We start from the raw sequence: 25,790 nt of genomic DNA, 5'->3' as shown, positions 1-25,790 counted from the left end.
CCACTGGAGCCCCTGTCCCACCTCTAAGAAGACATAATCAGACCAATAATTTGTGGTGTTGGTGTGTCCTTTTATTAAACACAAAGCACCTACAATAACACACTGCCTGATGGTTCAGGAAGTATGGGGTTTCACCTTTCTTCACAGTGATTTTTTTAATATGGACATGTTTAGACATGGACATCGACAAACTGTTTTTCTAAATGAAAACAAAAGTAGCCTATACAGACATTCACAGCCATCGTCTCACTTACGCATCCGTTCTGAATGGGAGTACGTAAGTGGGCCTTTACACTACACTGGCGTATTCTGGCCAGTAAAAGCCCATACCATCACCTGCCAAAGTGTATTATTACTCAATTCATCACTCACTCCCACTGACAAATCAATGTATCAATGTTTTATATTTCTCAACCTACCTATCATAATATGTTTAGTTTCCCACAAAGCAGCACTGTGTGTATGTGAATGCAAAATAGAAATCAGTGCGACTATTGGCTTTTTTGTTCTAACGTTAAAGATTTAAAGTAAGCCAATACTTAGTTGCCCACTGGAGCCCCTGTCCCACCTCTAAGAAGACATAATCAGACCAATAATTTGTGGTGTTGGTGTGTCCTTTTATTAAACACAAAGCACCTACAATAACACACTGCCTGATGGTTCAGGAAGTATGGGGTTTCACCTTTCTTCACAGTGATTTTTTTAATATGGACATGTTTAGACATGGACATCGACAAACTGTTTTTCTAAATGAAAACAAAAGTAGCCTATACAGACATTCACAGCCATCGTCACACACAAAAAATAAAGCAAGTGTCAACAAACAACAATAAATTGAGTAAAAAATAGAATTTAATCATTTAAATAGTCTTTCAAAATACAAACATTGATTTTTAACTTTAACTAAATAATATAACATTTAGTACAGCTATTCTTCATTGTAACTGGCAATGTTAAATTTACACCGTGTCTATACAAGGAAATGTGGGAGAGTTTTGGTAATTAACTGTATTGCTCATTTATATTTAATGCGCACATATCTAATAGACACTACAAATGAGTATTATTTAAAAGAGTGACACTGCAAATTGATTCACCCCCACCCCCACCGTACCTATGACAAAGTGGTTTATGAAAAATTAATATTTGTGAAGTCACTGAAGGTCATGTGGAAACAAACATCAACAACTCTTCAACTGGACCCAGATATTTATATTCATGAACCTTTCTTTCAGAATTCTAAATGTTAATGGAGAAATACAGTAAACAAATCAGAATACAACGAAAATATATAAATATATATAATTCACAAAATAGGAAGATTATAGTCCGAACCCTATGAGCGTGTTGCTTTACAATTTCAGGAGGAAAGGAACATTATCAGAGAAAGCAAGACAGAACATGTCAAGAACAAAGGTGAATCAAAGTTAGCATTAACTGAAGGCTTTGAAAATGTCATCACTTTTTCAGAGTGTTAGCTAGCTAGCTACTGTAGCTATCAAGTACTGTTCATTAGCCAGCCAACTGACTACTTGAAGATTGTTAATATACTATCGACTCTATAGTATATTAGCGAAACTCAGTCAATGAGCTTAGCTAACAAGCTGATAAGCTGATGGTTCAACTTCTGATGCAATGAATTGGCCTACAAGGCCTCCAATGCTTGCGGGGTGTGCGCTATATATTTGATTTCAAATGAAATGTTGGCTTACACTTCGGTCAGTGCCACCTTTAAGTGGTAGTATTCCATAGCAACAATTAAAATGGCCATTCTAAAATAACCTCTCAGGTATTCATAACGAGAGATGTTGGTGCAGCTTAAACTATGAAGAACCAACATCCAGGTTTAATGTGACAAATTATCAACAACAAAAAAATACATATACATTTTCTTTGTTTAATAGCTAGGCTACCTGGCCAATACAAAATTGCTTCTTGAAACAATCCCTCTGTAGTGTTATCTTGTCACAGGAACTATGTATAAAGCCACATACAGTAAATGGCTCTATAAGAGGACAGTATTTTTTTTAAATACACAAATTGTTTTTAAACAAATGTTAAGATTGCCAATGGACCGTTTCATTTTCAAGCCTACAGTCTGAGTGTCCCAAACGAAGACAAAATCGAACATGGGAAAATATGTGGAAAAAAAGCTTTTTTAAAGAGAAATGAACTTATCTTAAGCTACATATTTAAATGTGGGACTTTATGTCCCACCTGCTGGCGTTATTGTCTTCGTTATAAATATACCCCTTTTCTGATTAAATGTTTCCATACTGTAATTTCACATGGTCACAACATTGATGGGTATTTCTGCCAATTCAACTTGCAAAATGTTCAATGTTCAAATGTTTTCTTTTAAGAGTGCTGCTTCTAATCAATCAATTGCTAGTCACATCATAACATTTGAACACCTTTCACAAACACTTGTAAACAAACCAATGCAAACTACAACAATGACTAAAAGGATCGTCTCCAGACGGGAGAGGATTTTTTTTGCATTTCTAGTTGCCCAAACCCCATTATGAGCACGGATATCTTGCAGTTCCATCACATGGTAGGTTTCACATTTCTCATGTTAACAATTAAGATCCTTAAGGTTCCTCAACTAAAACTGAAAAAATAAGTGACACAAAAATCGTATAGCATAAATGAACTAAGTCACCATTAACACCATTATTTTTGAAAAGCACATTGTCATAAAGTACAGAGAAGTTGGTTAGAGGATCTAGTGAACGAGGACAATGTATAAAAACAATAAGAAATCAGGCATTTGCATTCCTCTTATTTTAATCACTGTTGTACCTAGACTGGCTTGTCAAAGAGCTGTCCGTTTCCCTGATCTTGGTGCACTCCCGTGGCTTTTGATTGGACAGACACACATGTATGCTTGTATAGAAGTCTGTTTTCTTATGTACCTATAGGATTTTACATACAATATGGAATCTAATTATTCCCAAGTAGACTTTTTTTTTTTCTGAGTAGACAATCTTCATATTTGCAGGTCTTTGACTTTGACTATGCCATTTGTACAGCTTTTGATAAAGCCCTCTCCATGCCTTCTACTGTATAGAAACACACAAAACTCCTCTCGCCCTTTTACCCACATTTTAAAGGTCACATATTATTATCCTTTTTAACACGTTTATATAGGTCTGAGGTCCCCAAAACGTGTCTTGGATCTTGTTTGAAAACACCACTTGGATTATGCTTTGTAGCATTCCTCTATAACCCCCCCTGTTTCAGTCCTTTTCTGAACAGGCTGTTTCTGTGTCTTCAAATGCAAATGGAGCTGGTTGTCTTTACACAGTTCTCATCTGGGATGTGGAGATACTCAGAATGAGTCCCCCCATTGGACATAGGAGCGGGAGGCAAATCTCAATAGCTTGTTTAATCACATGTTCTGACCTAAGCAACCCACAAGGAACGGACTGGCTTTTCTTATTTCACAGTTTGTGTGTTAAAGCTATAATCCACTGTTTTATTTCCATTTCACTCTAACCGATGGCATTTATAGGGCGGTATTTGCAACGAGGTCCGAGCTACAGTAAAGACACGGCGGCGCCATGCTTCAGAACAGCTTTACTAACCATTTGGAGTCCGAACTTGGTTGGTTTGGTTGGTACCAAGGTCAATTGGTATTCATTCAAATAGGATTATAGCTTTAATCACTTTTAAACACTACAATAAATACTTAAAAGTAGATGACCAGGGTCCCCCCCAGGGCTGTATGCTAGTAATTCCCTCTAGAGTGTAGTCTACACCAAATGTCTTCACCAAAAAATAGCCCATCTACAAGTTCACAACAGGGAGCCTGTATATCTGCTATTTTTTTTGCCCCAGACTAGGGACGCAAGGGTTTGTGTGGTTAATAGGCACATCAGAGAGACAAATGTGTACAAGCACTGGAAAAAAGTGAGTTTTTCATAATATGAGACCTTCAAAGTGTAGAATAACAATCAAATCATTGTATTGCTTTAACATATTGCAAGTAATTCCTATGAATTTGCCCATGGAGGCAGACTAAGCTATTGTAAATACAAGCACTACTCAGCTCAATGTCGCCCTGACCCCCATACTGGACCCTCAGTCAACGGCCATTTTCCTGGTATTTCAATATGGCTTTTGTGAGCAAGATATTGCATTTATTTGCACAAAGTTCAAAAGCCACACAGTTTACAGTCTGTTCTTGAGTACCTTTAGTAATGAAGTTTCTTCAGTGGTTATTTCACGGCGGGTCAACGCTGTGAGGTGAAACGCACCATGGAGGATTCACTTTTGAATCTATTCACTTCTTGTTGTAGTTTTTTTTTGCGTTCCCACATTTGGACTGGGTTGATCTGGATCTCAGCGGCATGTCAAAGAATACTTGACAGTTATGACTTAAGACCCTTTAAGACCAGGAACGCAGCATCTGCGTGTCATTTTTAGATTTCTTTGGGCTATTCAAAAATAGCAGATATACAAGCTCATATATCTGCTATGATTGAAAAAATAATGAAAATGTGTGCAAATATTAGATTTTTTTTAGCAGACATTAGTAACTCAAATCTTTGCTTCTGGGGGTCCCTGGAACTAAATATTTGAAATGTTCGCTTTAAAAAATATATATTCCAAGATTCCAAGGTATGAGCTTGTATATCTGCTATTTTTGAATAGCCAAAGAAATCTAAAAATGACACACTGATGCTACGTTCCCGGTCATAACGGGTTAAAAAAGCAACAACCGATGAGAACACATGAGTTTTTTTTTTTCTTCTCTCATAATTTCATCTACGCATCCTGCTCAGCGTGTAGGCATGAATAGAAAAGAGACGATCCTCCTCATTCCTTAATTGTTAACAGTCTTGCTTAATAAAATCTTTTCCCCATTCACACGTAACCACTCAAATCATTCTCGTCGACAAACATCATTCGTTAAGTCATTTCCCTGCGGTCCCTCGTCTTCACTCCCCCCGTTTCTTCCCTGCCTCCTCCTCCTCCTCCTTCCTCCTCCCCCCACGGCCCCTCCTCCTCCTCCTCTCAGGGGGAGTCCATCATGGCCTCCAGCATCTCGAGGAACAGTTTGTGCATGGGTACGCCACCGCGGGTCTTGATGCCGTAGAAGGTGCTGAGGGCGCGGCCGGCGGTCTGTCGGAGGAGGGGCAGGGTGAGGAGGAGGCGCCCCGCCCGCTGGGGGTCCTCGGGGTGCCGCTGGCACTCCAGCTCCAGCAGGGCCTGGTGGAGGAGGTCCCGGAGCTTCTGCACCGCCTCCATGTCCTCGATGTAAACGGAGTCTGAGGACAGCGATGGAGAGATCAACTTGTCAGTGCCCAGGCAGGTACAAGTGTGTGGGTGCAAACTAGAGTTGTTGTTACCAAATCAATACCCGTTATCGGACAAGCTGTCGATACTGCCTAAAATGCTGGTATCGGCGAGTATGCCAGTCCAGGCCAATCCGATACCATGTGATTTAATCACATGACGTTTCATTTACAGTAAACAATGTTGTACGTAGTTTTATAATCTTGCTGTGCTACTTACATGATTATTTTACTAAATTGTGGTTGCACTTTAACAATTATTGATGGAATTGGAACTAACAAAAAAACGTATGTTTCTATATCAGTGGCGCTCAAACTTTTTCATCTCAAGGACCCCCAAAATGATATGTATTTGGCCGCGGACCCTCATCTCAAATTATTTTGTTCCAGGGACCGCCCAGAAGCAAAGATTTGAGTTACAAATGTTCGCTTTAAAATATATATATATATTCAAAGATGTGCACAGATGTTCACGATTTTTCTAAAATAGCAGATATACAAGCTCATAGTGCCGCGCTATGAGCTTGTATATCTGCTATTTTTGAATAGCCAAAGACATCTAAAGTGACGCGGATGCGTTCCCGGTCTTAATGGATTAAGCATCGGTATCGGATCGGTACTCGGTATCGACCGGCGCGCAAGTTGCGGCCATCGGTATTGGGGAAGGAAAAAAATGACATCGATACATCTCTAATGCAAACCCTGTCACCAAGAACAGGGTTTGCAGCTTCCTGGTATATTTGACTCAGCGACTGTGTGTGATTCTGAATGGGTGCTTAAGCCTCTGGCTATTCACTATGTAAGAATGGAAACCAGCGGTACAGGGTAACAGGAGCCTTTATATTTCCAAAACAAACAGAGCTTAAGTTCTGAGACGCAAGCAGACTATTGTGGATGATCTGACACACTGTTTACAGTAAGCAGTACTGAACCTCTATGGAACGTAATGTCAATACGGTCTGTACGACAGTGCTGCATGCATGAATACCACTAATGTGTTGATCTGACAATAAATGCTCCCCTCCACTGTGGTTTCCATGTCATAAACCCCTAATTATAATTGAAAGTGAACATTTTACTTTACAGTTTCGCAGTGCAAATGCTAGACCATCATTATTACTATGGGGGCGGCTGACCGGCTAACCGTTGACCACATAATCATCAACATCTGGTTCCATTCAGCGTTATATGTCATTCTCCCTCTCTGAATGAACTCATTAAGACCTGAGGCCGATTCTACAAAATGTCTTCTAAATCAGTATGCTGAAAAAACGTTATGTTTCTATATCAGTGGTGCTCAAACTTTTTCATGTCAAGGACCCCCAAAACGATATGTATTTGGCTGCGGACCACCATCTCAAAATATTTTGTTCCAGGGACCGCCCAGTAGCAAAGATTTGAGTTACAAATGTTCGCTTTAGAATAATATATATTCAAAGATTTGCACAAATTTTCTAGATTTTTCAAAAATAGCCAAAGTGTAAAATAATGCTTTTTAGCTCAAATTGAAAAAATGCGTTCCAGGTCTTAATGGGTTAAAGAAAAAATAAAAACTGCAGAAATAATCTTTAAAAAAGCACAACTGTTTTTTACCACCAGGCTAAACCATGCTATTTAGTTATACCATATAGGCCAGTCTCCTACCAATGCTGATTGGTATGAAGGCCATTCTGTAAGTAGGAAGACACTATTTCAAAGCCCACAAAAGGCAAATGAATCAATCCTGTCAGAGGAACACTGAACCTCTCCCCTGCCAAGTGCTAACGCATTCAACTAAATGAAGAAAATGTAAATATGGGGTGGTGATATATGGCCCTCAAAGTGCACCTATATCTTGTCGCTGTCGGTCATAAACCTTGTATGTATGTACTGTATGTTCCAATGAATCCAATGTATGGCCACATGCTCCTGTTACATTTTCATAGGTTAAATATTATCTATAGAACCCACCGAAAGACTAACCTCATATAACCTGGCATGCATATTTTGGGCATGTGATTTTCAGATATGTTCAAAAAGTTACAAAGAGCTTGTAGCTTGTAGATCGGCTGTTTTGGCCACTTTTCTGCGACAACGTAATACGACATACAATAGGGCATTCATTTATGAAAAGATGGGAGATACAAGATTTCTGCCCGACGACAGCGGCGACAAAGTAGCAGGTGCAAGTACACACCTCCCTCTCTCACACACACCCACTCACTAGAAACATTAGCATATAACGGTATGACGGGCTGCATAAATTCCTGGCGGTCAAATACCTGAGTTTGTGAGTGCGATGGCTTTTAGCATGACAAATTCCTCCCGGTCCACGTTGAGGATGCGGAAACGCCTGGCGAGTTGACTGATCGCCGCGTTGAGCTCCGTCAGTCCGGCGACGCGCGACATCTCCTCGTCAAGGACAAAGTCCTCGGCGAACACCACCTCGTCCTCGCAGCCCAGGGAGCGGTAGGCCACGCCGAGCACGAGCACCTCCAGCCACACGGACTGCAGCACGGACATCTGGTCTGCTAGGGACAGCGACAGGAAGCCTGCAGGGGAAGCACACACCATGCAGAGAGAGAACGGACACAAACCTCAATTCAGCGCCGCAACTGTTGATCCGTTTTCTTCGCGATTATTCTCAATCAATATATCTTTCTTTTTTTTTTCGATTGATCGAATAATCAAGAAGTGTGTTTTTAATTTACATTTTAAATCATGTATCATGGAATCGATTAACCACTTGAGCCCTATTTTATCATTTTTTAAAGCAGATTTTCACCTATTATTATAGTAGGTAATAACAGATGATCAAATTACTGTTTTATTAACCCTGAAGCCGATTCTACAAATGTCTTCTAAATCCCAACAGTTTTCTGATATGTTTCTATATCAGTGGTTCTCAAACATTTTCATGTCAAGGACCTCCAAACTTACATGTATTTGGCCTCGGACCCCCATCTCAAAATGTTTTGTTCCAGGGACCCCCAGAAGCAAAGATTGTAGTTAAAATGTTCGCTTTAAAACAATATATATTCAAAGATTTGCACATATTTTCACGATTTTAGCCAAAGTGTAAAATAATGCTTTTTAGCTCAAATCAAGAAGTGACACAGATGCGTTCCAGGACTTAATGGGTTAAATGATCGATTGAAGCCTTATAGGTGCATTAAAACGCATTACAAAATGTGCTTTTAATGCATTATAGACCCGACCTTGATATACAGTCTTACCCAATGTTTTGTAAACAATGAAACAAACGCTAGTCAAGAACAGCCGCAGTGATGCATTTGTGTGTAAAAAAAATCTCAAAACAAGCACAATGCTCGAATTCAAGGACGATGATTCGAGGGAGGATGAAGAGGACCGGTGGTGGAGGCTATCCTGCACGATGAACCCCTCCCACACCCACTATGACGAGCTAGTGGGCCTGAGAGGCACCTTCAGCCACGGATGCGTCGTCCTTCAGCATCAGCCCCCATGCATTCTGTTCTGTCCTTGAATTAATGACTCTTGCTCACTCACTCACTCACTCAGGCACTTTTGCTCATGGACTAACTGTACATGTACATTAGTATCAGAATGAGATGCCTGCTTAGGCTAACTACTGTAAGTACATTGTATATTCCTCATTACATTCATTGTAGATTTAGAGTACATATTTGTTCATATTCAGACAGTATATATCCTTTCATGGAAGATGGATGGTTTGCGATAGATTGTACATGATGCTACATTCATAGGTTAATAGTTCATACGTTATGCTAGATCGGCCCATCTTTTTATCCAACTATTTCGTTCATCCTTTTTATTCTTGAATCTTAGATGTATCCAGGGTTGCCAGATCTGCTTATTATAATTTCCCCGCAAGATTTTATTTTGAAAATAGCCGATCTACAAGCTCACGACGCGTCGCATCGCGACGCGTCGTGAGCTTGTAGATCTGCTATTTTCAAATAGCTGATGTATATGTTAAACTTAAAGTTAAAGTGCACATGTGGCCCATAGTCGCTTCTTTTAGGGCTGGTTTTCCTAGACCTGGTTGCTTGTTTCTCTCACAGAATCTGGCAACGCTGGATGTATCTCTGTTACCTGTATCTGTTCTGTGTTTCATGCCTACCGCTTTCAGTTGTTATGACAACTGACTTTCCCCCCCATGGGATCAATAACGGTCTATCTACCCATTTTTTTTTTTAATCCCATGGTGTGGATGTGATTTGGGTTGGGGGTCCTCATGGGAACAGTGTGGCTCCAGTGAGGATATGGGTCTTCATGTGGCCCAGCCTGTGACGTCAACCTTGTCTATGGCTATCTGTGGTTTCAGCCCCTCAGATCAGAGCCCCATTGTCTCATAAAATGTAAGGTCATATTTCAAAAAAAGTATAAAACATGTGGGGAAAGGAAATGGTGTAGTCTACTGGCAGCGTGTGCAAGACATTTTGTCGCAGACTGGTCCAGCGGGTTGCAATATTAACCCATTAAGACCTGAGGCGATTCTTTAAAATGTTTTCTAAATCCTAACAAAATCCTAAAAAAAAATTGTTCAAGATTTTTCAAAAATAGCAGATCTACAAGCTCATAGCGCGGCACTCGGTGCCGCGCTATGAGCTTGTAGATCTGCTATTTTTGAATAGCCTAAAGAAATCTAAAAGTGACACCGATGCGTTCTGGGTCTTAATGGGTTAAATCCGGACACAGACAGACAGACAGACCCTCTTGTAGACAGCTAGACTCCTGCAGAGCCATGCCGTAAAGACAACGGATAACTACTGCACCCACAGAAAGCTCTTAAGCAGTGATTACCATCGCGTACACGATTCCACACTCTATAAGCACAATTGCCTATTACATTCATGTATGACCTATGGATAAATGTATTACATTTTAAATGAACTAATGAATAATAAAGTCATGGCCTACGTGAAACATGACACAATCAGGTCCTTCTTGTCCAGAGATATCAGATACACTACGGCATCTACAAACACTGGAGCTTACATTCTATGGATATCTCCCCTTACATTTAGATAGTTTTAATCATGGGGAATATGGAGTCCTGAGTTCAGTGCCTTGCTCAAGGGTACTTCAGCGGGACCTGTGGAAGGGACTGAACCTGGAACAATTTTCCGTCACTGGGACAACCACTCTAAAATAACCACTAGTATTACATTTGCCAGCAGAAAACGTGGTGCATTCATTTACTTAGCTTGTCTGGCAGTGCTGGGGTTACTTATATACAATACTTTTGTACTTTTACTCAAGTAAATTTTGAATTCCTGACTTTTACTTGTAACAGAGTACTTTTACATTGCAGTATTGATACTTTTACTTAAGTAAAACATTTAAGTACTTTCCCCACCACTGTGTGTGTGTGTGTGTGTGTGTGTGTGTGTGTGTGTGTGTGTGTGTGTGTGTGTGTGTATATATATATATATGTATATATATATATATATACATATATGAGAAACGTATACACACGCATACATACACCATAGTGTGCGTATCCCCTTGCAGTCTCTTACCAGGAATGTGTTTGGCCCAGCCTATGATGACAACCAGCTCGCGGTCGGCGAGGTCACAGAGTGTGGTGAGAGTACGCTGGGCCGTGTCTGGCTGCAGGGGGTCGGGCATGGCAAACAACTTCTCTGGCTCTGCTACTAGGAGGTGGGACACGATGATGTTTGAGGAACCTATGCAACACAAAAAGACACAAGGAAATAAAAAATACCTGTGGTAAAATTTGTAAAAAAAAAAAAAGATTACAATTTCAGTGGTGCTCAATCTTTTTCATGTCAAGGACCCCTAAATGTACATGTATTTGTCCGCGGACCCCAATCTCAAAATATTTTGTTCCAGGGACCCCCCAGAAGCAAAGATTTGAGTTACACATTTTCAACATTTCTCAAAAATAGCAGATCTACAAGCTCATAGCGCGGCACTCGGTGCCGCGCTATGAGCTTGTAGATCTGCTATTTTTGAATAGCCAAAGTGTAAAATAATGCTTTTTAGGTCAAATCTAAAAATGACACAGATGCTTCTCCCGGGCTTAATGGGTCATAAAGACCTGAGGCAAATGCCTTCTAAATCAGTAGTTCTCAAACTTTTTAGTGCCAAGGACCCCCAAAATGATATGGACCCCCCAGAAGAGACTTTCAAGATTTAAAAAAAAAATGTTTTAAAAAAATGCTGATATACAAGCTTGCTTGTAGATCGGCTATTTTTGAGAACCACTGTAGTAAATCCAACAAGTCTTTTGAAAAACATATGTTGCTATATGTACATAGTTAAAATGACACAGATGCTTTCCCGGAAAAGAATGGGTTAAAAGGCCAAAACCTATCAAATCCCGAAACAGTACCTTTTTCCCCTTCCTTTCTCAGTGGTATAGGCGCAATCTGGTACGTTGCGTTCTCCACTTCCGGGCGTCTTTTGTACTTTTGCCTGCCTCCTCTGACCCGGTCGAGACGAACTCCTACCACATTGAAAGAAAGATGAGTTTGATGGCGAGACAATGCGGGGTGAATGGGTCAAATATCATTTTAAAAGGCTGATACCTAAATACTCTAAGCAACACAACATTCTACCCGAACCCAGAGTAACTTAGGAAATCTGAATAGTTCATTTGTAAGGGCACTTGTCTAAATGAAACAACTGGTTATGTGTTAGTGAAACCCCAATAACCCTTTAAGACCTGACGCGATCCTTAAAAATGTTTCTAAATCCTAACAGTTTTTTGAAAAAAAAAATCCCTTTTTTTTTTTTTTCAAGATTTTTCAAAAACAGCAGATCTACAAGTTCATAGCGCGGCACTCGGTGCCGCGCTATGAGCTTGTATATCTGCTATTTTTGAATAGCCAAAGAAATTTTAAGTGACACAGATGCGTTCCAGGTCTTAATGGGATAATGCAAAGCCTACTGTAATGGTATAGCCACTTAGTGCAAGTTGCAACACTCCCTCTTCTTAATTTGATCCTTTTTAGGTTACAAAATGGTTAAAAAAACATCTCTCAACTCGCATTGGTCATGTGGTACACAGGCAAGTGCAGGGTTAGTGGACTGTGATCAATCCTGCAGTGGCCCCATTTGACCACTAGTTAGCCACTTAAACCCTGTATAACTTCGTTGTATAACTTCGTTGTACATCAACTGGCGAAAATAGCCGATCTACAAGCTACAGCTCGTATATCTGCTATTGTCACCGGATGTTCATCCATTTATCCCGAATGTTGTGACATCTAACTGTGACATGCCCAGAATAGGGGATACTAGGGTTCATGTGGTTAAATGCAATTTAAACTGGCCCAAACTAAAGCCACTCACCCTCTTTCAGCATGCCTACTTTGAGGCACTTAGTGAAACGGCATGCCTGGCAAGCCTTTCTGCGTCGTTTGGTGATCTCACACTCGTTGGAAGCTGGACAGTTGTATTCGATGTTGCCTTTTGGTTGGAAAGCAAAACAGCCAGTGAATTAATGTCTTAGCGGCATGGAGTACTCTCTCCTAAAATATGTGAAATATCATTTCAGAGCCAATGTAAGACTATGGAGGAATGAGAATGACGGATCATAATCCATATGAATCTTAACACCTTTTTGTATGGCAGTAAGCCATTGATTCCTGAATAGAAAATATTTTCTTTTCCCCTTTTTTTCCTTCTGGATAGTGGCCTCCCTCAATGTGGAGGGGTTCCACAAGCACAGGGTTGGCCAGCTACACAACAATGCCCTTTTGGAGCTTAGGATTTAATGTTTAGTCAAAGAGCACTCCAGCAAAGGGAGTCAAGAGAACTCCATCCCAGGTCCTTACTCACTGAACCACCTGCCAACTATTTCTACTCCATGACTAAACCTATTTCTGATCCATTAAATGGACAATATATCCGTGGTGGAAAGATTAACACCAGCTGCTTTTCCACCAAAGCCAAATTGTTGCTCGTTTTCACACGTTTCATGTGTTTATACACACGTGTTGCAAGCAAGAGTATCATGATCCAAATATGTGTGTAGCCAGCCACACTTAGATACTTTGTTCCAGGTGTTATAAGTGTGATTGTATCTGAATGTGTGTAAATCCCTTCTCAATTGAGAATTGTTAGGGGTGTGCCGATATATTGTCCTGCGATATATCGCGATACGTTTTCGTGACCATATGTATCGTTTTAGAAAAAAAAAAATGTTTAAATATTTGTTTTTGCAATAATAATAATGCAAAAACAGAAGTATTTTTCCTCCCATATATTTTCATAAGCTTTTTTTCAACCCCCATATATTTTCATAATAAAAAAGTGCCATATATCGTATTGTATCGATGTCGTGAGCCCATCGTTTCATGAACGATACGATACGATTAGTCGGCACACCCCTAATAATTGTACTCAAAGGAAAGCTTTACCTGGTGTTAGGATTAACGGTTATGGTTGAAATAGACTTGATATAGAACATTTAAAGCAAGTTATTAAACTTTGATATCAGATGAGTTGACACATGCAGACATGTTGTGCACAGCGCTGTACAGCTCTGCAGAAGCAACATGACTAAAGCCTCTAGGTAGACACACACATACATAAATAATGTACCAACATACGGCTTACATCGCATACTCTCAAACTTAACTCATTGACTGCCAATGACGAGATTCTCGCCGTGTGTGTTTTCAGTGGCTTTACGATAGAGCTCTTCCACAGCTGTGAATGACTATGTTGATGATGATGAAGGGTACACCCAGAAATCACGTGATCACAACAAAATGAAGCAAAAAAAAATCTGCTTTCTGTTGTTTTTGGCAAAAACAAGCCACATTCGACTGCCCATAACTATGGAATGGATTATCTCGAGGCACCCCCGATGATCGCCTATCATAGATCGATATTCTTTGATTTTTCAAAGCTTAGTAAAAAAACGCTCAAAATCGCTGGCAAGGGCAGCTACAGACGACGTTTTAACTCATCGCAAAATCCAGAATTAAAAATGTACTTCAGTAAAAGTACAAAAGTGTTGGCATCAGAATGTACTTAAAGGTAGGGTAAGTGATATTTTTTGGTTAAAACAAAAAGTATTTTGTTAAAAGGTTTAAAGCACTATATTCTGATAGTGATCATTGCTATAGAGTGTTTGTTCAGTAACAGGAGTCTCCCCGTCTCTCCAGCTCTTTATTAAACAGAAAATACATTTTCCGGTAGGTGTCAAAATCTCAGCCAATCAGGAGAAAGTACCCATTTTTAAGCTTCATTTTTATAGGCAAATTTTGCCTGCTCATTTCTTAGTGTCATCACTTCCAATTTCACTTGTTTAATCTATATCCTGATTGAGTTCTCTATCCTGATTGGATAAAATTGGAAATGAAACTGAAACAAAAATGCATTTTCTGTTTTATAAAGAGCTGGAGAGACAAGGAGACTCCTTTTACTGAACAAACACTCTATAGCAATGAGTAATATCAGAATATAGAGCTATTTAACACTTATTTTAACCAAAGAAAATCACTTACCCTACCTTTAACTCTGGCAGTTAAAGCGTTAAACGGCACATACATACCTTGGATGGTTCTCTTGAAGAACGCTTTGCAGGCCTCGCACGACGCCACGCCGTAGTGGTACCCCGACGCCACGTCGCCGCACACCAGACACAGCCTCTTGGGCAGCGTGGTCAGGGTGTACTTGCACCGCCCTCCTCCGCCGCCGCTCCCCGTGGAGCCCTCCTCCGCCGCGTCGCCCGCCTCCTCCTTGAAGTGGCAGTGGAGGGCCGGCGTGTAGAGGGGCGGCGAGTAGCGCCGGCCGCCGTCGCCCCGCGACCCCCCGCCGCCGCCGCCGCTCTGCGACGAGTCCGAGGACGCCCCGCCGGGGCTGGCGCGCCCGCCCACGCCTCCCTCGGGACTGCTGGGCTCCGCCTTTATGTAGAGATCCGTCCGTGGCACCCTGGAAGACATGATGTCTGTGGACGGGACGGGACGGGACGGGGACAAGATGATAGAGGTTATTAGATGATACGTCTCGTGACTATTATGAGACAATTACAGGAAGCGTATATTTGTACACGGTACAGTGAAAATACCTGATCTACAAGCATTGAGTTTTTAAACCCATTAAGACCTGAAGCCGATTCTACAAATGTCTTCTAAATCGGTATTCTGAAAAAAAACTTTGTTTCTATATCAGTGGTGCTCAAACTTTCATGTCAAGGACCCCCAAAATGACATGTATTTGGCCCGCCGACCCCCATCTCAAAATGTTTTGTTCCAGGGAACCCCCAGAAGCAAAGAATAGTTAAAAATGTTAACTTTAAAACAATATGTATTCAAATATTTTCACACATTTTCACGATTTTTCAAAAATAGCATATCTACAAGCTCGTAGCGCGCGCTATGAGCTTGTATATCTGCTATTTTTGAATAGCCAAAGTGTAAAATAATGCTTTTTTAGCTCAATTCAAAAAATTACACAGATGCGTTCCAGGTCTCAATGGGTTAAATCTACTGTATTATTTTCTGTACTAATGTACAGACTATTTTTGACACTAATGACATGGCCAAAGGGACGGCAGATTGATTGTGGTTAAGAGATATTTGTTTGATCAAATTGTGCATTCATATTTGTGCAACACATTCCTTAGTTGAACACATTAATGATAATAATGAAACCTGGCAAAATAGAGCAAAGAACGCCTCTTTGTCAAATGGTCAAACATAGCCTATTAAGGGCCTTTAAAACAGCTGATTCAGAATAATATCACGTTTTGAAACTGCATGTCAATAAAAAGTAGGCTATCAGCTTCACAGCTTCCTTTGCTGTGATGTTGAAACAATGTGCTCTACCGAATCAGGCCATTTCAGATCAGTGCCAATACCAATACAACAGAGATAGATGTTTCACCCCTATAAAAAGGTGTGTGTTCAATTATAAGGATAGAATCTGCTAAAATGTCCTGCCTTTTCCTTGCTTGACTCTTTGAATACTTTCATGTTTGTTAACAGTACGGCAGTACAGTCAAAAAGCTCTGCTAAAAGGATAACACAAAGAGCCCCAGGGAGCGTGTTTCTTTCCATTGTAGTCCATTGTACTCAGTGTACTCAGAAAATCTGCTAGCCATTGAGCCCAATTCATACTTAGTACTACGCACGCCAGCATCACTCGCCACCGCCGTGCAACGGAGCATAAATTAGGCATTACATTGAAGAAGATAAGACTGTGGTAATAAAAAACCTTTTTAATAAAGTGGGTGGGGAGTACAGTACACAGCTATTACATTAGTTAAGATAGCTGAGAAGAAATACAAGACACGTGGAGTGGAGGCAGAGTAGACCTGGGGATAATGACTGATCTCAGGCCAGCTAGACGTTAAGTTTTATCACAGTTACTCACGATATCAGAAGTTACAAATGAGTTGGGCATAATTACTTTTAACAAGCCAAACAAAAAGGTCACGTATACCGAGTTGTTGACCAAAATGAGCATTCCTTTCGCTATTTTCACCCTGAAAATCCAGCAGAGCATAACGTTGCACTTCAAGCAACAACAAAATGTTAAGTGTTGTGTTGGAGAAACAAATTGGCCTATCGCCCCCAAATTGTTCACTTTTACGTTTAGTCAATTCTTTTGTTTAACAGCGTGATGAACAAATGGCATGCTTATTGCTTACAAGGGTTGCATGCATGTCATATTAACCATGGCAAAATTGAAGTTCCGGCTCAAAACAAGTTGAAAACTATTTGGGTTTAATGTTTAATGAACATACAGCTACCTAATGTAACAACCACCACCAATAACACTGCGGAAACATTGTGGTCTAGAGCAGAGGTCTTCAACAGGGGGTCCGTGAACCCTAGGGGGTCCTCAAGAGTTACTACAGGGGGGGGCCGCCAAATCGTTGTGTAATAAGAAGAATATCACACACATTTTCTAGTGTTCCTATTCTGAGGAACATAAGCCGAAAATAGCTGTCTATTTTCAGCAAAGAGGTTTTGTTGCGTAGTGTGTGTACATGGAAAAAGGCACAAACCAAGTACAGAGCAAAAGGTCAAGTTTACTGCGTATTTAGGGTTTAAGTGGTTAAAGGTCTGAAATAAACAAAAAGCCTAAATTTAAACAACACTGATGATAGTCAATGAAGCTATCTATGAAATCTAAAGGTTTAATCTGCAACACAATTGTATACGTAGTATATATGTAGTGGGGGGTCCCTACTTCATCTCTCTCTCTCAGCTAAGGGGTCCTTGGCCTGAAAAACATTGAAGACCCCTGGTCTAGAGTAGTTTTATAGGAGTTCTCTGTCTGACATTTCTAGATGTCAAAACAGGCAGGGGTGGAATTCTCCTTTGTGACATTTCTGGGTCAAAATGGGCAGGGCTTGAATTCTGATTGTGACATTTCTAGAGGTCAAAGTAGGCAGAGGTTTGCGCACGTTGATGGTGCAATGATTACAGCAGTCGCCTATGCCTAAGGAACCACATGTACTCTCCTGCTGACGTGGGATTGAAATGTTCCCTAGTCTATTACACACTGTCTCCTGCAGCTTTCATACGGGCTATCACAATAATTCGAAAACTACAAAAGGACACTGACTGCCACTGGCCTGACCACGCTCCTGGGCCTTTACACGTAGAAAAAGACATGGTTGCTGAATGGTCAGCTAAAGTGACTGCCTGAACAGGCCATATTTAATAGTGCTATACTATTTTTTTAAAACCCATTAAGACATGAAATCTAACAAATATTTTTTCAAGATTTTTCAAAAATAGCAGATCTACAAGCTCATAGCGCGGCACTCGGTGCCGTGCTATGAGCTTGTATATCTGCTATTTTTTAACAGCCGAGGAAATCTAAAGTGACACAGATGCGTTCCAGGTCTCAATGGGTTAAATTATTTAAAATGTATGAACATTTTTTCGACAGGTGAATTTATACAGACGAATGGAAAAGATTCTGACGATTATGCAAAAAATGGTAGCGATTGTCTCATATAACTGTGATCAAGCCAAGCGATTATGTAATATTTGTGACAGGCCTATGACTCTACATTCTTATTGCATATACGTCCCCAAATCTTTTTGGTCAATATCTCATCCTCTAAATGGGACACAGGAAGTTTGTGTTCACCACAAGCTGGGCTTTGAACCACAAACCCCTCGGCAAACCAGCGCCACATAACCAACCACAGAAACTGAATACGCACCATCTTACATGGGCTGCCATCTGAAATGGTGTTGAATAACATCTACTAAAATGTCAAGACAAAGAGATGAGCATGTGCACTATTTGCTCATATACAAATGAGCGATCACGTGGCAGAATTATTGTCTTTGGGAGGAGGGTGCAAGGAGGCTAGGGTAAATCAATCGAACTAGCCTACGGTAGTTAACCTGCTATAATACACAATAATATCAAAATATCAGACAAGCAAAGGGTATGTTTAGGCCTATAATATTTGTGCTTTGATAGCAATACACATTGGATCAGATATATAATACACTACAGTATAGTTAGTTCAAGGGGACCCTGGGTGAACAGAAACGGGCTTTACCCCACAAGAGAACTGAAGCCAGGAAAACAAGTTGACAAAATGTCATAGAATATTATCAAGAGAAAGAATACATGTTATAAGAGCAGAGTTGTCAAAGATGCTGATCATGCTGACAGAATATATTATGGATATGAGGGACATACAGTAACACATTCATATACAATATAGCCTACTATCTGGGAGGGATTCAGGGTTTTAGACCAAAGTTTTTAATGTCCTATGTTTCAAGTTTTCAACCATAACCATAACCACTTCCTTTATGTTCAGTTCTACACATACTGACAATATCATTATAAATGTGTTCTGGGCAAAATCCAGCAGTTGTCAGTAATGCACTGTCTTTGGATGTAGTGCACTGTATGAAAGTAGGCCTACAGCCTCATTGGAATGTCGCTACATACAAAATACTTGAGATCTACTTTTATCTCACAATCGAGATTCTTTGAGCCATGTTTTGAGTACGCATCGCGTATTACCATGTGCATTGCAGTCAACATTTACCTCTCTCTCTCTCTCTCTGCTCTGGGGCTGGAGTTAATGTCAGTTTCTTAGCCAGAATATAAATACAAGTAGAAAACATGGCAGTCGCTTGTTATAACAGGATGAAGGTGTGTAAACATCATTAAGTGACACCTAATAACGTGCGATCACAACGACGAGAGATCGGAGCTGCCTGCAAGTCAACGATCGGTGTCGAGTCGACAGAAGTGAGACTGCTTCAGAAGAAGTAGCCTAGGTAGCATTTAGCCACCAATGTGCCTAGCCTAGCTTAGCTAACGTTAGCTAATCCTGACCTACTGAACACAGCTCTGTCTCTCCGGGGGGGCGATGTTCAGTAGGTATAACGCTGATCGCGTTAATATAACTTATATGGCATGTGCAGTAGCTTACCTGGTTACTGGGGGCAACTTGTGTTCGTGCGAGGAAACGCGGTTATAACATTGCACAAGTTGTTAAAGGAAAAATGTGTCCCCCAAACAAACGTAAATCTATCCGCTCACAGATCCATAGTACCATACCGCCTCAGCAAGAAGCTACAGCAGCTTAGCTATGAGCAGGCAAGCTGCTGTGTTGACTGTGTGTGTGTGTGTGTGTGTGTGTGTGGCTGGCCAGATGGGAAGTGTGGAAGGTTACCTCCAGATTAATATTAATTTGTCCGCAGACCCCCCATCTGGAAAATATTTTGTGACAGAGCCCCCACCCACATACAACATTTTTGTTGTTAAAATGTTTAAAAAATGTTCCAAAATTACCTTATTTTTTTCAAGATTTTTTTTTTTTTAGCAGATCTACAATTTCACAACGCTTCGCGATGCAACGCGTTGTTGGCTTGTAGATCTGCTTTTTTTTTAAAAGGATCAGCGTGGATCACTGCAATGAGACGGTAAAATGCGACCTCTGTTTAACCCTCGTTAAATGGGGGTCTTTAATCCTTGCCTGCGTGTGTGTTAATATCGTGATCTTTAAAGAAGGCTGTGCATTACATTGTTTGTTTATTTATGTACTTGTTTGTTTGTCACTTATTGTAAGTCGCTTTGGATAAAAGCGTCTGCTAAATGACTGTAATGTAATGTAATGTTTGTTTGTTTGTTTATTTACTTATGTATTTGGGGGCATGTTACACAGATGCACTAGTAGCTCACCATAACAATAATGACCATATACATTTGATTTATGAAGGGACTGTAACATTTTGACTCAGAATGAAAGAGCTCAGATTGGAACCACTCATTCTTGTCAAAAGAGCAGCATTAACTTTCTGGCTTTAAATAGCCTAAAAACAGTAGGTTTTTGTTTGTTTGTTGTTGTTGTTTGTCTCGCCCCCCAGCATGAAAAACAGGGACTTTTGTGACCCAGCATGCATCTGCCTGGAGACCTGGCCTGCCATAACGCCCAGTTCAAAGGAGTTCAGGGTCATGCTGCAGACAGTAGCTGATATGCTTTTTTATAATGCTTGTAATTTTGTTCAGTCCCAAAATGACAGCTTATTGTTCTTGTGTCTGTCCTTAATAGACCTGTCACCTGCGGATTGCAGCCCAAATGGGTCATCTCTATGCAGCTGCTTATGGACAACTAATATAAAATGTGATAGGGTCTCTTCATCGTTCATACCATAGTTCATACCAAGGAGGCACACCGCCTCCTTGATTACCTTCATAAATAAAGGGGTGAGTTGATTGCTCAATGACAGTTCGACAGAAAACAGCTGAACTTGTGACCTTTCGAGAGGGTGAATCTAACCACTGACCCTCCCTGTCATCCCTGCTTTACAGTGTTATTACAGATGCCAAATGACCACATGACAATGACAAAACCTGCAATTATGTTCAAATTAACATTAACACTATGCAGCTAAACCAATGTGCACTACCATTGATGCACTCCCAAAACTCCCAATAGCCATAAACCAATGTCACTGCATCATTAAATGTTCATTTCAAAATGATATAAACCAGTTGTAAAAGAGAGCAAACGGTTATTAGACATTTTGAGCCTTTCAACATGAAATCGTATGCAGTCCCTTCTTTTAAAGTTTTGAGAAAATAACATCAGTTATTTTGTATTTTTTCAAAACACCTCATAACCCCACATACTGTACATTCTGGTATTTATGGAGGAAACATGACTACTCTATATTACTTTTACAGACAGTCTAAGGATTATAACCAACAGCTTTGGCATCCTGGCGGCTCAGTCACTTAGTGCAAGTATACTACTATGCCTGGATTACCAACCAAACAGTATTGGGCCAATGCCCTGGGGCTCTGGACCACCAGGCCCCCAAAAAAAGCCCAAGGTTTGTGTGTAAATTAATTGGAAGGCCTGATTGGAATGCATGAGAAGTAAAAGGGGCCCTCGCATACAAATGTTTCCTTGACTGGTTGGGCACTTGCCACTTCTTGATTGGCTCATGAAGCATTTTTTTTATCCCAGGGGGCACCGGGTGGTACTATGTGGGCACCTCAGTACCCGACCCACACATGCATAGACCCAACAACAACATCTTGTGTTCGAAACAAGCTTGTGTCGCGGGTTCCGTGTCATTACCTGACTCGACTGTTTTGACAAATAAAGCAGATTCTTTGTTTTAAATCAGGGGTCTTCGGGGGGGTCCGGGACCCCTAGGGGGTCCTCAATGTTACTACAGGGGGTCCGCCAAATCTTTGCGTGATATGATTTTTTTTTTACTTTTACCACTTGAACCCTAGCATCCCTTTTCTGAGGAGAACTTTAGCCAAAAATAGCAGATCTACAAGCTCACAACGCCTCGCGCTGCGAGGCGTTGTGAGCTTGTAGATCGGCTATTTTTGGCAAAGAGGTATAGGTGCAGAGGGAAAAAAGAGCAGACCAAGTAAACAAAAAAGGTTTAATCTGAAACACACTTTTATACAATATAGAGGGGGTCCCTGCTTCATCTCTCTCTCAGCTAGGGGGTCCTTGGCCTGAAAACGTTGAAGACCCCTGTTTTAAATCTTGAATAAAATCAGATTTCCAAGTCACCGTTACAGAGTAGTTCTCCCAATATATGCAAAGGGTTACTCCGGTGACTAGGGTTGGGGTCCTTCGGGATTTTAACGATTTCCTCTTAACGGTCTGATTCCCTTTAACGATTCCTACTGTATAGGGGGTTCCGAATGGACCCAAAGAAGTCTATAACTCTGAGAGAGTAGAAATGGAACCAAATGGACCCTTTAGAGTCGATTCAGAGTTATGGTGGTCCTTGAAATTAAAAAGGTTTGAGAACCACTAGTATTGTAATACAGCAGATGTGAAGTCCACATACCAGCTCTGACAGTGTGATAAACCGGCTCCGGAAACGGTTCCAAAAAGTGATGGAACCGATTCCGGTTCCTCAATGTTGGATCAGGTGCCGTCGGTTCCTCCGGTTCCGGAGCCCAACCCTACCGGTGACCTATAGCGTAATGCTCTGGTGCATATTATTAGGCTTCATCTCTGGAACAGCGCTGGAAATAACTGCAGAGCCCATAACTACAATTACATTCCTATATGGTATAGGCCTTACTTGAAACATGACACAAACAGTGCACTGTATGATAATGAGACACAGCATAATAACATATCAGTTATCAGTAATAAATGATAGTACGAGAGGTGAATTACCTGTTTATTGAACCGCTGTTTGGAGCCGACTTATCTGGGTCTTTGTGTAGGAGCTGACTGAAGTGCTATTACCTTGGATTAGGCCAAGTCAGTGGGTGGAATTCTTCAGCTATCAGGACACCTGAAAAATAGGTAAAAGTGTTGCAATTATGCATTTGCAGTCAAATCACCACACAGTTTTCATCAGTTTTAATAACTCAGTGTGTATGCGTGTAACCGAATGGGCCATATGATTACATTACACTATCTGAGTAAAATGTGTTATTTGTCTTATTAAATTAAGTAAGTGTTATTTGTTAGAGTACAATTGCAAAACCCCATTGCAAAACCCCACAACTAGGCAATGACCACCTGACATACCCCCCATTCTGGTGACCACAGTGTCAGCTGTCAAAAGGGCCGGAGTGTCCAAGCCAAGGGCTGGACAGTGGACAGAACTGGACACAGGTACTGCCCTACCTAAAAGGCAATTATTAACTGAGAGAGAAAAACTTGCATGTAACACAATCTTTCTTTTCTCAGTGGTACTGTACTGTACGAACCCTCTGCGCTCACTTTGCCTGCTGTATCTTTTACATATTTCTCCACAGTACTCTGCTACCCTCCCCCCTTTATGCTCTGTGACACATTCCAAAGGTCACAGTCACAGGAATGCTTGAAGGACAGACAAGAGTAAAGCCAGCAATACCTCTCACTCTTGCTTACTCAGTAGGTTTGAGTTGGGTGATCCTTTTGTTGCTGTATTTAAAGATAATGTCCAGAAAGATAAATGGATAATAAATACATTTAAAACATTCAAACTTAACGTTTACAATGAAACATGGCTTGCCTTAATGTTTAATTGGAAGGGATGGTTTAAACCCATAAGATTATGAATTAGGGCGTTTTATAAAGAAAAGTTTCTTTAACTGGAGTTTAAAAGATAATTTGAATGATGACAGTGTCACAGCATACTAATAACAGCTGTCAACTGACAATTAAAACAGTTGCTTGAGACTTTACTGTTTTTTTCTCACTTGAAATATTAAATGTAACCACATTGGGTAACAATATTTGTATCTGTCTTTAACAGCCTTCAAAAGTTTCTTATCACAGAGATTTAATATGGCACCTGTGGTCTTCTTAACATGTGATTGATAGGTTTAGGGCCTACTGGAGGCACATCACACTGTATTAAGCTCATTTGAGAGCTTTGCATGCGGCACACCGTGGAGAAAGGAGGAACAGCAGCCAGAGGTGACCTTGCCTACTGATCTCAAACCGCTGAAAAGGTTAATTGCAAAAGTGGATTACGCTTTAAGGTCAGCAATCTAGTAATCTCAATCCCGGCCCTGGAGGCCTGGGGGGCTTGTACAGGTCACTGTGTTAAGGCATAGATTAGTTCAGTGAAAACTGTAAGTCCAGTTGGCAAAGTATCTGGGGTGCATTTTGCCCAGAAGTTGCATCGCCACTGATAACCGATGACAGCCAACAGTAATAAAGCAAGTGTAACGCACGCTACTTTGCCAACACGATCCAAAATACAATCTCAATCTTCTGTAATGGCGAGCACCCTGGTCATTAACACTATACTAACGCCAAACAATATCTCCGGATAAATATTGCGGCTCACTGAGCAACTCCCTGCAGAAGATTATGGTACAGTGTGGCCAGGCGCTGTGTCACTGTATTAGTTTAATACGGGATTACTTTGGGTAAAATTGTGCATAATAATTGGCCTAAGGATAAGGTGGTCAGTACAGTGGCCTATACACTCCTAAGTAAATTAGGAGTAGCTTACAGTTATTTGCCGTTCAAGGCAGAACCCTCTCCACCCCCCAGTAACGTGGTCACGCAACTGGGGCTTTGCGACGCCGACCTGTGCGTGGACTGATCTACTGTGTTTCAGATCTACTGTGTGTCAGATCTACTGTGTTTCAGATCTACTGTGTTTCAGGATCTACTGTGTGTCAGATCTACTGTGTTTCAGGATCTACTGTGTTTCAGGATCTACTGTGTTCCAGATCTACTGTGTTTCAGGATCTACTGTGTTTCAGGATCTACTGTGTTTCAGAATTCAGATCTACTGTGTTTCAGTTCCGCGGAAGAGGATTAAACAACGACCACCGCATTACTGTCACCCTCCCCCGTGTCGTGGGCCACTTACTGTAACATGTTAAACGTCCATCATGGTGTGTGTGGATGATGAGTCTTCAAATCAAGTCAGTCAAGTCGTTGCCACCGATAAGTCGCCGATCTGCGCCAGGGGGGGGTCGGGTCTCCACTTCAACATCCACCGGTGGTCGTGGAAAAAGCATAACCGACGACACAACCGCGGTGTCACGACTCTGTCTGTCTGGCTGTCTGCTTCCCGGTTCCGTATATAAGATCTATATATGATGTTACGGTTGTCTCTTTCGCTATTGATTCCGCTTGTCTTGTTCCACACCGCCGTCCACCAGCACCACTGAGCTTGTAGTTTGGTTACGTAGTCTCTCGCTCTCGCTCTCTCTCTCTCTTCTATCCCATGTCTCTCTCCCCTCCCTCTTCCCACTTGCGTCGATGTTTCTCCGTTACGTCCGAGCGCTGCTTCATTCAGCGTCATACTAGGAGGAGGCACGGGGCTGGCGTTGCCAGATTCTGCGAGAGAAATAAGCAACCAGGTCCATGAAAATAGGCCCAAATCTATAAATCATCAACGACGCCTTGTGAGCATGTAGAGCTGCTATTTTCAAGAAGCTTGTCAATCTGCTATATTGAAAGAAAAAAAACTTGGAGAAAAAGTGAAAAATATCTTTTGATTTTTTTTCAGATGGGGGTTAGTTGGAGACAAACAAATACATATTCATTTGGGGGTCCTTGACATGAAAATATTTGAGAACCACTGGTTT

The 25,790-nt window shown here is 41.0% G+C and overlaps 1 protein-coding gene across 2 annotated transcripts; it reads right to left on the bottom strand.

The window, feature by feature from the left end:
- Positions 1–834: 834 nt before the first annotated feature.
- On the bottom strand, positions 835–25,414 carry esrra (estrogen-related receptor alpha). Of its 2 annotated transcripts, XR_014602018.1 has the most exons (9): positions 25,067–25,414; positions 22,921–23,041; positions 14,818–15,213; positions 12,606–12,722; positions 11,644–11,757; positions 10,808–10,975; positions 7,565–7,834; positions 4,709–5,276; positions 835–4,382 (listed from the first exon to the last, which is right to left on the bottom strand). XR_014602018.1 is itself a non-coding variant. In XM_084075198.1 (7 exons), the coding sequence occupies exons 2-7, from the start codon at positions 15,206–15,208 to the stop codon at positions 5,023–5,025; spliced, it is 1,314 nt and encodes a 437-aa protein (XP_083931324.1). In that variant the 5' UTR covers positions 15,209–15,213; positions 19,690–19,861; the 3' UTR covers positions 835–5,022. The 2 variants fall into 2 exon arrangements, 1 of the variants encoding a protein (XP_083931324.1); XM_084075198.1 differs by lacking the exons at positions 22,921–23,041; positions 25,067–25,414 and adding an exon at positions 19,690–19,861 and having other exon boundaries at positions 835–5,276.
- Between the last annotated feature and the right edge of the window lie 376 nt (positions 25,415–25,790).

This window comes from Gymnoscopelus microlampas (assembly GCF_963454915.1).
Source record: "Gymnoscopelus microlampas genome assembly, chromosome: 12".
NCBI lineage: Eukaryota > Metazoa > Chordata > Actinopteri > Myctophiformes > Myctophidae > Gymnoscopelus > Gymnoscopelus microlampas.
The sequence above is the reverse complement of the archived record's forward strand: the minus strand, read 5'-3'. Positions and strand labels throughout refer to the sequence as shown.

What these genes read in the sequence shown, in the direction of transcription:
- esrra (XM_084075198.1), bottom strand. Translation starts at nt 15,208, where the DNA reads ATGTCTTCCAGGGTGCCACGGACGGATCTCTACATAAAGGCGGAGCCC. An exon ending in AGTAGGCATGCTGAAAGAGG is followed by an intron (nt 11,758 to 12,605) that starts GTGAGTGGCTTT and finishes TCAATGTGGTAG; the next exon opens with GAGTTCGTCTCGACCGGGTC. An exon ending in CTGGGCCAAACACATTCCTG is followed by an intron (nt 7,835 to 10,807) that starts GTAAGAGACTGC and finishes CTTCCCCTGCAG; the next exon opens with GCTTCCTGTCGCTGTCCCTA.